General features: G+C 39.4%; 1 protein-coding gene across 2 annotated transcripts in view; it reads left to right on the top strand.

Annotated features, from left to right (window-relative positions):
- Window positions 1-13,926, top strand: part of ANO5 (anoctamin 5) — a 52,140-nt gene that overhangs the window by 16,371 nt on the left and 21,843 nt on the right. Inside the window, exons 3-4 of one of the 2 annotated variants that reach the window (XM_027662200.1) lie at window positions 2,708-2,755; window positions 9,304-9,417. In XM_027662200.1, the coding sequence (XP_027518001.1) occupies window positions 2,708-2,755; window positions 9,304-9,417 (162 nt within the window). The remainder of the gene's footprint in view (window positions 1-2,707; window positions 2,756-9,303; window positions 9,418-13,926) is intronic. The other variant, XM_027662202.1, reaches the window with a different exon arrangement.

The following is a 13,926-nucleotide window of genomic DNA, read 5'->3' as shown; positions in this document are numbered from 1 at the left end:
GGGATTTTCCATAATGTAACTTGATCATGAGAAAATCTGAGAACAAGCTGTCTTTATTTAAACCAGGTAAGCAGAAGTAAATTGACAGAACTCCTTCAAATTTATTAAAGCAATGCATTTTACCAAAATTAGGGGTATGACACATACATTATTATTTTTTTCAGAGCAACAGGTGCTGCAGGTGTTCCAAATTAATTGTTTGGGTTTTTTTTCCTGAAGAAACACCATCATAATAAACATTACTTTTCATGCTTGTTAATTTTTCAATTCGGACAAGGTGGATTTTCAAGTAGAGAGAAAAATATAATACAATTATCAACATTGTGAAGGCAGACCAAATTGGATTCAAAGTCTAAATGGAAGCACAAAAATACTTCTTCCAGGTCTAACAAAAACACAATCTGAGGGCTATTTTGGGCAGAGCCAGAGTGCATTAAAGGCTTATGAGGGTGGATTCCAGAGTAAGAAGGACCAACCCACCGCTGCTGCCAACCTTCTTGGTTTTCCTCTCAACAGAGTTGAACTGTTTGAGTTGGGTCCTGTTTTGGGGGTCATGTGTTACCAAGATTGGACCCCCTTTGTGCTGTACATAGATTTTGGCATACAATGAAAAAGTGGTGCATTTCTACAAGAGTACTTAAAATGTGCAGGAGGGGGTTGGAGCGCCAGTTTTACGACAGTCAACCCCAATGACCTGAGCTAATTAATTGCTAATTAATTGCAGACAGTTGTCCTGAGAGCAGGGTAGGTTCCCTAGATTAACAGGAAAGCATTTCGCAGAATGCAGAGGAAGGTACAAAGGCCTCTGCCAGCTGTGCATCTTCACCTCACAGCTGAGTGTTTCACTAAATGTATTAAAATTCTATCTCTGTGGGCAGTGAGCACCAGTGGGTGGCTAAAACCTGGACTTACATCCAGCCATGGAGGAGTGTGTGGGATGGAGAGGCTGGATGAAAGCAGATGGAAGAATCCCAGCATGGATGGGGGGCTGTGTGCAGTGGAGAGATCAGGAGCTGTGGGGCAGCATTGAAAGCAAGGCTGTGCTTTCATGGAGGTTCAGTTTGTACAGTACTTTACATGGCAGGTACGTGCAGTGTATAACTGGAGGAAAAACTCTCTGCTTAATTGTCTCAGCCCTTCGTCCTCTACTAATAGAGCAGTTTTTCCTGTAGCATCAGTGACATGAGGATTAGATTTCTAAACCCAGGTCAGACTATCTCACAGGAAGAGCATAGTGCAGCTATTTATATTTGCACTGGTTCTCATGTGGATTCCTTGCCAAAATCCAGATCGATCTTTCTGTGTTTATTTGACTGCGTTCTGAAAAGGAGATTTTTCTCTTCCTTAGATAAGCAAATACCCAGAGATAGCATCATAAAAAGAATGTAAAGATGTGTTTATGTATTACTTGACGTGTCAATAGGACAAAACCAGCACATTTGGTTCACAAAATTACAGGAATGAAATTCAGTGGTTTCTCTCAAGAAAAATGGTAATAAAAGTGAAAAATATTGTTTTCTAATTTAAAAAATAATAAACAGTACTTTATGAAAATTGGTTTTAGGGTAATAAACCTTTTGAAATATTACAATTCTAAAGCAATAAATGATGGTCCAATAACGAAATGCTGTTAGTGTTCTGCTTCTATTGAAAGTTAATTGAATTCCATAGAGAACTGTTATATTTTCATAATGCCCTTACACTGTTTGGTTGCACTGTTTAAAGCTGTCTGCGGTTTGTGTACAGAAGCAAAACAAAAGTGTGATGTTATTGACTCTCAGAATTAGATATTGCAGAACAGCTGAGGTATTGCAAACCATTATTCTTTCCAATGGCAAAGTCTGATCTCAAAATCCATCGCTGCTGTAATCCCACAGTGGGGCCAGGACCCCAGATGGCTGATGGTTATGTTTGTAGGATGGCTGTGCTCTGCAGAGCTCTCTGTTCTTGGTGTTCCTGTCACACCTCTGTGGAGTCTGGCCCGAGGATGTTGCAGCAGCCCCCAGGCCCACGTACAGGAAAATAGCACCAGATCTTGTACAGTTAAAATCAGGGTAGGGTCTCACTGGCTGTGGATCAGAAGTGGAAGCTGGGATGCCCTCACTAGTCTCATTAAGAATAACAACTGCAATTACTGGTACCCATTTACCTTGTCTACACTGGGAGATTGAGGATTTTTTTCCTTGCATTTGTTTTTGTTCAGTGCACGTTGTATAATTTCAGATTTGTATTTCAAGAAATAGCCATTTAAGGGGCTATTACACTGTTCTGAATGCAAGCACAGCTGTCTGTGCTATGTACACTTTCTCTCTTTGGTATCAAAATAAATAAGAGTACTGTTAAAAGTTGTCCTTCATCAGCTTGTAAACGGTAATCCGTGCCAACTTGTTTAGACTTTATTTTTTTCCAAGGGAAATGGTGAGGAATACTGTATAGCTCTTACCAAAAATGGTAATTGTTAATAGTTAAAATTAATAGGGGCCATATAAAAGTTGGTGACGTAGGCTAGAGACCAAGCTTGCCTGAGGAAGTGGAGATTGCTTTAAACTTTGACTGTCTAGACTGCAAATCCATCTATTGCTCAGAAGAGCTTTTATCAACTTAAGCCAGAAACTTCACTGTTTCTTCTGAATTAGCCTTTTATTTTTAAAGCATCCTTTGCATCATCGCTAACAACATTATGTTTTTCCCGTGATGCCACTGGCAGGGCCTAAGCAGCACTGAGACTACTTTACTCATCCCTGAACATCAAGTGGTAAGCAGTAAGCAATATTCATGCTTCCCTGCATGAATTTGTGTGGCGTCTTCTATTACAGTATGCCAAAACATCCCTCACCAGAAAATTTTCCAGTTTCGAGGATCCCATCCTTCCAAAAAAGAATCTTTTCTAGCTTATAAATTATGAATGTGGTGTTTGCATTTATTCCTGGTGATGATTTAAAAAAATTCAAGCAAATCAAAAAGATAATAGACAAAATTGGAAAGTTAAGATTGGTGGAGAAAACTGGAAAGTTTGCTTTTTTTATCATTGTTTTGGTTTGATGGGCTATAGGGTATATTCTGACTCTGGTGTTATTAACAAATGTGGGATCCCTTGTTGCCATGATAGCCTGAGGGCTGTGTGAGTCAGCATGATACTTTAAAAAGTTTTAAAGAGCAAGAAACAAACACTGACGTCATTTGAAACGCGTTGCCTCTTTTTTTTTTCATTGTAGCAAATAATAAAGAAAGGCTCAAAGTAGCCACTTACTGAAATTCACAGAAAAGATAACTGTACAAATTCTCAAATATATCAGAAAACTTAAAATAATAATTATTGTTTTATGGAGAAAAAGTACAAAAATTCACTTAAGATAACTGAAGAAGTACATGCTGAGGTGTATTAAAACTGTCTGCTCGCTTACATTGGGCTCTGGTGTCTTCCATTAACACCTATGCTCTCTTAGCATACTTTTTATTTTTCTTTCTTCTGTTCTTGTTTATCCAGAGAGGCTTTTTTGTGCATTTAAATTTCAGTGCAAATATCTTGGTGTCGTAAACGGCTTTGAAGTGCATGTTTTCAAGCTTTCAGATTTTAATGTGGTTCAGAAATGAAACACAGGTGAGAGTGAAAAAAGCAACTTGCAAGAAATTTATGGGATTTTGTGTTTCTTTGGATGGGAAAGATTATGTTTTTTTATGCAACCTTGTAACCTGCATGAAGTCTAACTGGAAACTGGGATGTGTGAAGAGTGTTGTTAATACACTTGTTTAAAATGAGTAACTCTTCAGTTGCACGGATTCCTCCAAGGAAGAATAATGAAGAGAACTTCATGGAAAGGGGCTCTCTGGTAAAATGGGAACTGAGTTTATGGTGCATAAACCAGAAATTTGCCTTTTTGATTTTCATGAGAGTGCCTGTATATTTGTGTATGTTCTGGAAATGCATTCACAGGAACTTTTTGCTTTTGGAAATAAGTTTATATTATTTATATATGTGTGTTTATAAAATTATGTTTAAACTTATTTATAGGTATATATAAATATATAAAAATATATATATTTATATTTATGAAGTTGTATTTAGCATAGCAGCACTTAGATCCGCATGTTTTTCCTTTAACTGTGTGTTTAATTCAGTGAACAGGAGGAGTATATAAATATTCCATGCAAACTGGGGATCTGAGTGAAGTGTTTTTAAGCCATTGAATGTTTCCTACCCCTTCAGTTATGGAAGCTTCTCTTGTATTTTGGTTCAGCTTTTAAACACTTATGTTTTTGTCCATTTCTGTATTCTGAAAGTTTTTCTGCAGTGGAAATTTATAAATTACCTGATTACTTTTTAATGCAGTTCTTTTGGTTTTTTTACCCTGTCCATTTTAGATCTAACATGCCTGTGTGATTATCAAAGGTATGCAGTCAATAAAATAAATATTTGGTTTGTAGACTATCTTGTAAGCAAGCAAATGTTACAAACCAATTTCGTTTTGTAATTTCAGGCAGGTTTTTTACCTGGAAATATAGGACTATGACAGTATAACTCTTTGATGTGCTGATGGGGATCATACAAACAACCATTCCATGTTATTAATGTAACCTCATAGCCAGAGGTGCTTCCCTGTGCTGTAACTGTAATGAAGCTAATGGATTCCTCCACCCCAGATTAGTGTTGGTTACTGCTTTGTTACTGAAAGTGCTGCTCTAAACCACCTTCTCACAAAAAAGGTGCAAGATGCAAAAAGCAGAAGGGGAACAGTGCTGAAGTCTGGACTTGCAGTCCCATGTCTGTGTGGTTGGACTCTTGGGAAACCTTGAAGAACAGGGCATTGAATTTAGGATGGGTGTTTCTGAACGAAGGCCCCTAAGGAACTTGCACTCTTCTGACTGAATAATAATCTGAAAAGTATTGCTTTAGGAGAAGTTCCCCTGTCTTTGAAGCATGGGCATGGAGAGGGCTGGGATATTTAGCAGCAGGGTGTATTTGAAGGAAGCTCCGTGCCTATAAGGAGTGAGCTGTGCTAAGTGACCTGTAAGGACATAAAATTCCTGGTAGGTGGATGACCAGAAACACAAATCCCTCAGAGTCCTGTAAAAACATATGGGATTAAATCATTCAGGTATAACCTGCAAAACATATTTGCATTCTGGGTACTATGATTTCCTTAAACCACTGAGGGGGAGCTGCCCACACTGCCCAAGGCTGTTGGGCCACGGAGACATTTACCGCAGTCCCCGTCCCTCAGCTTCAAACCAAAGCCATTTCTCTGAAGCACTTTCTGTGCCAGTGTTAGTGGTTGGTGCCACTTCCAGCAGCTGGGTTTCCCTCTCCAGCTCACCGTGTCTGACTGTTTGCCTTGGCCCTGCAGAAGCGTCTCTGAGGCCCCTGTGGAGCGAGGCAGCCAAGGGCTCCTCAGCGAGTGTTCAGCAGTGCTGGAGAGTCTGGGTGGTTCTGGATGGAGTGTGGGGCCACCAGCCAACATTTACACGCTGTACCCAAACCAGTCTGGGCAGAGAGGGCCATGGGCTCTTACAGCTTTACTTCATCTTGAACTGTGCTTGTTTCCGTACTGACAACTTGGTCTCTCCTGTCTCCTGTCCTGTTTGAGTCAGGGTTTCCTACTGCAGGGCTTTAGATCGTGTCCAAGGTGAGGATTGCAAGTGTAGGTACTTGGAAGGTCGGTTGGTTGGACGTGGTCCAATGCCCCGACCTCCGCTGGGTGTCGAGACGGAAGTTATCGAATATGGGGTAATTGGAAATATTAATACAATTCTGTATGAATCCTGTAAGTTTGCACTTCTGTAGCCATGTGAAAAGAAAATTTCTCTCTTCACGATAGATCATTACAGCATTCAGTTAGCACATCTGTCTGCAAGTTGTGAGGTCACTTAGTTCTTAGAGAGATAATTAGACTATTGAGACTGGAAAGTTACTACAGGAGGGCAGTATTTGAACAGGTGGTTTTTGTAAACTTGCTTTGCAGCTGATGGATTTATTCAACTTTTTGAAAGCGTTGGTAAATGCTGAATGTTTGCAGTAACACCGTTTCATAGACTCCTGCAATGAACTTGGATTAGAAGTGACCTCTGGGGGTCTCCTTGGCCAGCCTCCTACCCAAGGCAAGGCTGGCTTCAAACTTCAAACAGGTTGTGCAGTCCTGGCCTAGCTTGATCAGGCTGTGTGGTCTTTGGGGATGGAGATTATGCAGTCCCTCTGGGTAACCTTTTGTACCCATTCCCACTCAACCACACCCTCACATCCAGTAGAAATTTCCCTTGTTGCGACTTGTGGCTGTTACTTCTGGAGTTTTCACCGTATGGATTGGGGCTCCATCTCTTCTGTAATTCCTCATTGGGTATAATTTGATTATTCAAAAGCTTCAATTTGCTTTCTGTACTGTGTTAGGAAGTTTTTATTTGGTACTTGTATTGCAGAAGGAACACATTACAGAGCATCTACTGTGATGAGGTATAGCTTCATTTAATAACTGCAGGTTGTCCAGGATAATTAATTTGAATACATTCCTGGAAAGAGCTGCTACTAATCCGTAATGTTTAGTGATTCACTGATACGACCAATGCAAATTACAAACGTTTTATATATTTTAAACCTGTAGGTGCACATATATCCACAAACCTGCATAAGTATGCAAGGCTGAGCTTGTTCTCCTTGTGAAATCCAAATGCAGCAAAATGGAAAGGAATAATTTATGTGTTTAATAAGCAGGCCTGTCACTATCCATGATAAATAATCCTATGTAGAGAAGGAGAGGGAAGTGATAAGTATTCCCCTTCTCAAAGCAGATCCAGCAATGACTACTGCATCTTCTTAAATTGATAGTCAGGCCTTTAATGACTGAGGGTTCTGATGCGTCTTAAAAAATGAGCGAATGTTGATGGCACTAAAGATAAAGTATTACTTCAATTGTATTGAATAATCTAATTATAACTATGCAACCCAGACAATTTGGGATACTCCTTTGGCAGGAGCATTTTTTGAAGTAAATATTATGTATTGATTTATTTCTTCTTTGTGTATATGATTCTGTGTCTTACACAGTGTAAGCCAGTGGTTGGGGTGACCTTTTTTAGGGCAATTCCCCAGCACTGTAAGTTGTTAGAATGCACTTTGGGGTTCACTTACTGTAAGGCTGAATAATTACATTACTGTTGATTCTATACAGATGTGAGTGTGGTTCTGTGCACTATGTTAACTTGATTAAATCAACATCTAAACTGTTGCAGTTTGCATGTAGTCACAGTTATATTTACAAAGAAAAACCCAAACCTGTAAGTTCAAAATAGGATAGAAAAATGCATTTTCTTTTCATCTATTGGATTCCATGATTTTTGTGAGCCTATTAATCATGCAAGATTACGTGCTGCATTTGGAAGCAAAAGTATTTTCTGAGGTAGCTGATTTCAGTCATACAAAGTGGTCTACTTTAATTAATCTACTGTAAATATTACTCAAGAAGAAAAACCACAGAAAACCCTCACAAAATCGCTGAAGAGGGAAGGCAAAGAAGGGTTGGCAGAATTTTCAGGAAATAATTTCTTTTACCTTTTGCAACACAGTGTTTTGTAGCTCCCCAAGGGCTAGCATAGGGAACACAGGAATTCTCTGTAGTGCGTGGATGCTTCAGGTAGGCTGCTATCTGGTTCCAGCAGTTACCAGTGTGTCTAATGGAGATGCATAAAGTTGTGCAACACTGTGGAACAACAGGAGTTTTCAATTATTTGTATTTCATTTCAGCCTACTTGAAGATAAACATGTGTCCTGGACTGTGTGGATATTATGGCTTGTAATTTTGTCAGCTCTGGAATTACATGGTTGCCATTTGTCTTTTTGTGTCCCAGTGGGTCCAGCCTAACACAAGTGTAACAGAAATGTGTGCTTGTTGTGTTACCCTTGCACTACACTCAGACCCACTTTCTTAATGTTCTTTTTTAAATCTGCTTAAGTATCCAAATGATGGCAACTAGGAGTCATTCTTTTAAAACATATACTTGCTGTCAGAATGGATTCCAGCACAGCTTCGCCTTTAATAGAAAAGACATGATAGTCATATTATTTGTGAGTGCTTGTTTTGATATTTGGGGGCTTTTCCCAGCTTTGAGGGGCACGGATTTCTTGCTCACTGTAGTTGGGGTGTATGTGCTCCAAGCAGGTGGTTTGGACCTTGGAGGGAAGCAGTGGGCCTGCTAACTACTTGTTGGTTATTCCAGCAGAGTGGAAGGAGATACAATCTGTTCCTGAAGCGACGTCTCAGGGTAAACCAGTGATGAATGGTATTGCAAGTGGCTTGGATGGCTGCAGTAATAACATGCTTCACTGTGTGATGCCTTTTGTTAACTGTGAAAAAGGTTCACAGTTATAAATAAATATCCTGTGCTTTCTCAGGGAACTTTTTCACATGTATCCTTGCATGGTGTGAGACGGAGATAACGGAGACATAGCTCTCTGAATTATTCTGTTTTGTTCCTACTCTAATAAAATGAAAACCCAATTCAGCCCCATAAAAATACATTTTTGTTGATGGGTGTGGTTTAAAAACACCAGCCTTCCTCAGCAGAGAGGCCAGATTTCCTCTCTGGAATTCCTCAACGTTTAGCTTCTGGAGATCACTTTGCTGTATGTCTTGTACACAATTTGGTAAAGCTGAATATTGATATGTTAACAAATAATATTACCTAATATGAGTTAACTTCCTTAGGAGAGTGGGGTTATAGTCTTTTATTTGCCTAACATTAATTACTGTGGCCTAATCGATGAAAAAGGTAAATGTTGTTACTATGACACTCTGGCCTGCTGATAAATTAAAATATGACCTTTAATAGATCAATTGGAATACTAATTACCCTGTTGCATTGATACCTTTTATTAGATGTATTTTTTTTCCCCCATGAAAGTAAATACTCAGTTTTGAAATGTCATTCCTGTGTTGTTTGTGTGCCATTTTTATATGTAGTCATTGCTGGGACATATGTCTCTGTGGTGTTTGATTTAGTGAATCTTGTTATGTAGAGGAAAATGCATGGAATTTACATTTTGCCACCTGCTTCAAGTATTCACAAATATTGCTACACTAACATGTATTTATTCTTCCTACACCAGTTATTTACATGTAGTGCTTGTGGACATATGCAGTTAATTTTGAAATTATTTTAACTGGATATAGCCCTGTTAAATCTTGCCCAAGTATATCTTCAACTATGAAGAAACTGAAGAATTGTGACAATATGGGGAAACTTCTTTGTCTTCTGTTATATTTTAGAGAAACAGCAATACTTGCTTTTTTATTCATATACCTTTATCTTCTACAGATTGATAAAAGACATCAAAGCAAAGATTCTATTTTCTTCAGGGATGGTGTCAGGAGAATCGATTTTGTTCTCTCTTATGTGGATGATTTTAATAAGGAATTGGAAAAAAAGTTGGTAAGTTTGTCTTTTTGAAATCCTCTTAATTTTTATCTCCGATAACCTGAATATCAGTTACTAATTCTTTCAGATCACTACACTCAACTGGAATAGGACTTAGCTAAAAATTTTATAGCTGTGTGAAAATCCTTTCCATGTACAGAAATTTCTGTGTAATTTACTGCTGTGTGTCAGGACTCAATTTTATTAGATTTTTGGGACTGTGTTTTTGAATTGATCACTCTCCATTGCTTAGGCTGGGCAATATATAATATAGTTGAGCAAAGTAACCCAAATTATTTTGCTTCTTCATTGACAGTCTAGCTGAGACTTTAGAGAAATATCTGTAAATAGTTTTGTCTGCAAATACTTTTAAATGCAAGAGGTTTCTTCTAAATAAGCAAAGCATCATTCAAACAAGATTTAACAAAAGTATTTTTTTTCCATTCATTGACTGCAGTTAGAGCAGAAATAGATTCTTAGATCCAAGAATCAATGCAACTTTCCTTTAATACCTTTGAGACTCTTTTTGTAATATATACTCTGAGTAGCACAAACACAACATGTCCTCTTTGAGCTTTTCCCTGTGTTTGACTTAGTCTCTACATATATGTATTCATTGTTCTAGAAGAATATTTAAAGTGGCTTTGATAAGAGCCCTCTTATGTAACAGAGCACAAAGTACAAGCTTTTTCTAAAATGCCAGTGACTGGCCCTGAATTTCCCAGCATTCAGTTGCCTGAATGACACCTATTTGTTCCATGCTCACGCTGACACTTGTGGCCTAACTTGGCTAAACATGTAAATTCAAGCTATATAAAAAAATCTATACTATGAGATGCAGTCAAGACAAACAATAAACTTCACATAAAGCACAATATTTAAAAAAAAAAAGAGGGATTTTAAGGAGTTTTTTTCCTCTGTATTTCCTGCCTTGTTTCTGAGTCATGAGAGGTTACATTACAAACTGGTCTCTCCAATATATACCTCCAAAGTTTATTCATGATTTAAAAAAATTGAAAAGAGAGACACCAAAAGACACTTCATTCTCATGCAGTCATATTATTCTGAAAGATAAGGGTATCTGAAAAAAACTAATTATACCAATGCTTATGACAAAATCATGATCAAAACTAAAGGTCTGTGAAGTAAAGGACAGTTATCATCTATATCTTTTCATATTTCTTTCATAATTAAAAATTCTAATTTCCTTTGAACAAAAGCTGCAAGATTGAGCTGTTAAAAAATTGGCCTATTGCTTTCATTCCTTTATGAAGGAAATTCTGTTTTCATTAAGGATTTATGCTGCCTGAACTTGCATCCAGATATGATCCAGTGTAGAGCACAGCCCTTCATCTTACTTGTTACCTTAAAAAGCCTAGGAATTTCTGTCATTGTCTCTGTTTGATGCTTTTCTCAGGTGAAGCACCCCTCAGTCAGCTCTGCTCAGCTAGCCACATTCCAGAGATTTTCTTGGGAGACCAGAGTTATTTTATAGCTATGGTACCATAGGTTTATTATATACAGACATAAAAAACTTTTTCAAACTCAAACCCTCTGTCAGGCTGTAATCCTAGTTGCATTCCTTCTTCTCCTATAAAGCAAAATACATTTAAAAAAGGAGGAAGAGGTGACCACTCAGTGTAGAGAGAAAAAAGATATCCATGCAGAAGTTGTCAAAGCAGCTCTTAAAATATACTTTTCCATTAGTCATACTCAAATTATTTAAGATGAGGAAAGAAATTGAGACTATTTAGGTAATGTTTCAAGTGGGAAGGAAAATAAGCCAGATGGTCAGTCCCTTGTTCGTATTGTGTGCAGCAGTTTCCTCCTTGTTGCTTTATGGATCATTAGGGGGTAGCAGGAATCTTTGCCAGACCAGAGGCCATGAACATGGGTGTTGTTATTGACTGAAGGATCCACGTGAGGAGGAGCCCAAGAGTTTGTAGCTAATGCTGTGTTTCCTCTCTGAGGTCAAAATGCACTTGCTAGGAAGAAACATCTCTGTCTTGCAAAAGGCCAAAACATCCATATTAAGTTTTGTGAGGTTTAATTCTTGTGTATGTCTGTTAATTGGAAAAGAGTTTGTGGCCCCATGGAGGAAGGGGTTTGGTCATTGGCCCTGTAGATTAGCTCTGCAGTCACTGGACAAACAGGCATGGAGATATCAATGTTTTTACACAGTTCCTGGCAAATCTGCATTTGCCCTATATTTGTGTTCAGCATAGACCTTTATGCAATTAGTATGCCTGTAAATTGGTGCAGACTTCTTAGCGTACAATTACTGTTGTCTCTGTGGGAGCAAGATTGGTGCACTGCAGCCTCTGGAATTTGTCTGACATACACTGTACTTGATATTGTACAGTCATCACAGAAATGTGAATTTCTTTTACTGTGGCACAATGATACAGCAAAATGGAACAGCTAAGAATAGGAATGTTCATACAAAGAGAATAACAGTTGTGGCAAAGGGTTTTGTTTCCTTGTCTCAAGGAAACAGCTTTATTCTGCATTTCTAAGAGTGGGATGAATAACTTCTTTGTGTATTTCAACATAGCCCTAATACAGATGTAAGAGATGGTCTGTTCATCTTCTCCCTTAGTTTCCTGCATTAACTTCTTTGATGTTCCCAGACACATTCCAGCTTCAACGCTATTTTGAACTTGCCTTCTAAATCGAAACCACAAACTCCTCTAAACAAAAATTAGGATTACATTTTTGTGAGACAATACTTTTATATTTTTCCTTAAACTCTTCAGCACATAAGTGGAAATATTTTACTCACATATGAGATGTATGTGACCATCAAAAAAATAAATAGAATTTATAAAATATCTAACAAATTTTTAGTAACAGGGACATGATCTTTATTGTCCCTAAGTATATTTCTTCACAAGAACTCCAAAGCTTTAGGGCTCAGGGATCTCTGTGCAAAGTAACTTGCTCCTGTGTTGGCTGGAAGCAAAGTACCCCTGTCCCCAGTGGTGCACAGAGATACAGAAAAACATTTATTGAACCCTTTTCCAGTTTTCATGGTCTCAAACAGAAATTTCTGCTTTCTTGGAGGCACCACATAGCCCAGAGTTAGGGAGCCAGGGGCAGCAAGTATCAGATGCTTGTTGCTGGTGCTGTCAGCCCTGTTAGGCTGCTGGCTGTGAGAAGCTGCATGTCCAGCTCTGCAGGCACAGCTGAAAGCTGAGCTCCATCCAAGCTGGGCACTTCTCCCTGCTGCTTTACAGCAGCTTGGCTGGCACTTGCAGAAGGAATCATAGAATATCCTGAGGATCATCAAGTCCAGTGAGTCAGCAGTGCCCTGGCAGCCAGGAGGACCAGCTGTGTTCTGGGGTTTGTCAGACAAAGCATTGCCAGCCAGGCGAGGGAGGGGATTGTCCCACTCTGCTCTGCACTGGGGTGGCCTCACCTGGAGTATTGTGTGCAGTTTTGGGCACCACAATATAAAAAAGACATGAAGCTATTAGAGAGTGTCCTAAGGAGGCCACAAGGATGAAGAGCCTGGAGGGAAAGACGTATGAGGAGCGGCTGAGGGCACTTGTTCCGTTCAGCCTGGAGAAGAGGAGACTGAGGGGAGACCTCATTGCAGTCCACAGCTTGCTCATGAGGGGAAGAGGAGGGGCAGATACTGATCTGATCTCTTCACTCTTGTGACCTGTGATAGGGCTTGAGGAAATGGCATGAAGCTGAGTCGGGGAGGTTTAGGTTGAGTATTAGGAACTAAAGGTTTTTCACCCCGAGTGTGATCAGGCACTGGAGTTCAGGAGTTCATAGAACCACAGAATCATTAAATATGCTGAGTTGGAAAGGACCTATCAGGATCAAAGTCCAACTTTTGGCCCTGCACAGGGCAGCCCAATAATCCTACCATGTGTCTGAGAGCATTGTCCAAATGCTGCTTGAACTTTTACTTCCTAATACCCAACCCCACTTGACTCTCCCCTGAAACAGCTTCATGCCATTCCCTTGAGTCCTGTCACTGGTCAACAGAGAGGGTTTGCCCTCACTTTGGAGGGCACACAGAGCACCCTCCCAGCCGTGTGGGCAGTCCCTGCAGGCTGCAGGAGGGCCAGTTATCCATGCTGGTGGCCTCCTGCTCTCATGGCTCTGGGTGGATGAGATGACAAGCGGCCTTTCCTAAACAGGCTCCATCTCATCTGAAACTTTCTTCTGAGGGAGCTGTGTGGGCAGCCCAACCAAGATCAGACTGATCCCATACTCTAGGATACAGCTAAGAGCAGGGTTCTTGTACACTTTACTAGTAGCATGTAAATGTTTCCCAAGGCCATATTTACTTCCCAATATCCTACTGACTGCAGTTAGAATAAGCCCAAGAATCCTGATACATAAAAGGTGAGCTGCCTAAAGGAAGAGGAAAAGCAAGAAAGAGGAGTTTGATTAAGGAGTATTATGTTGTAAACTTAAAATTACTTTAGTCTCCTGATCCTTGACTGTTGTGACAGGCAGTACCACCACAAACAGGTTTATAGTAGTTGTCTCTCTTCCACTGATCAT

Source organism: Corapipo altera, unplaced genomic scaffold, assembly GCF_003945725.1.
Source record: "Corapipo altera isolate COAL_440 unplaced genomic scaffold, ASM394572v1 RXGC01000072.1, whole genome shotgun sequence".
Classification (NCBI taxonomy): Eukaryota; Metazoa; Chordata; class Aves; order Passeriformes; family Pipridae; genus Corapipo; species Corapipo altera.
This window is presented reverse-complemented; position numbering and strand designations above follow the sequence as displayed.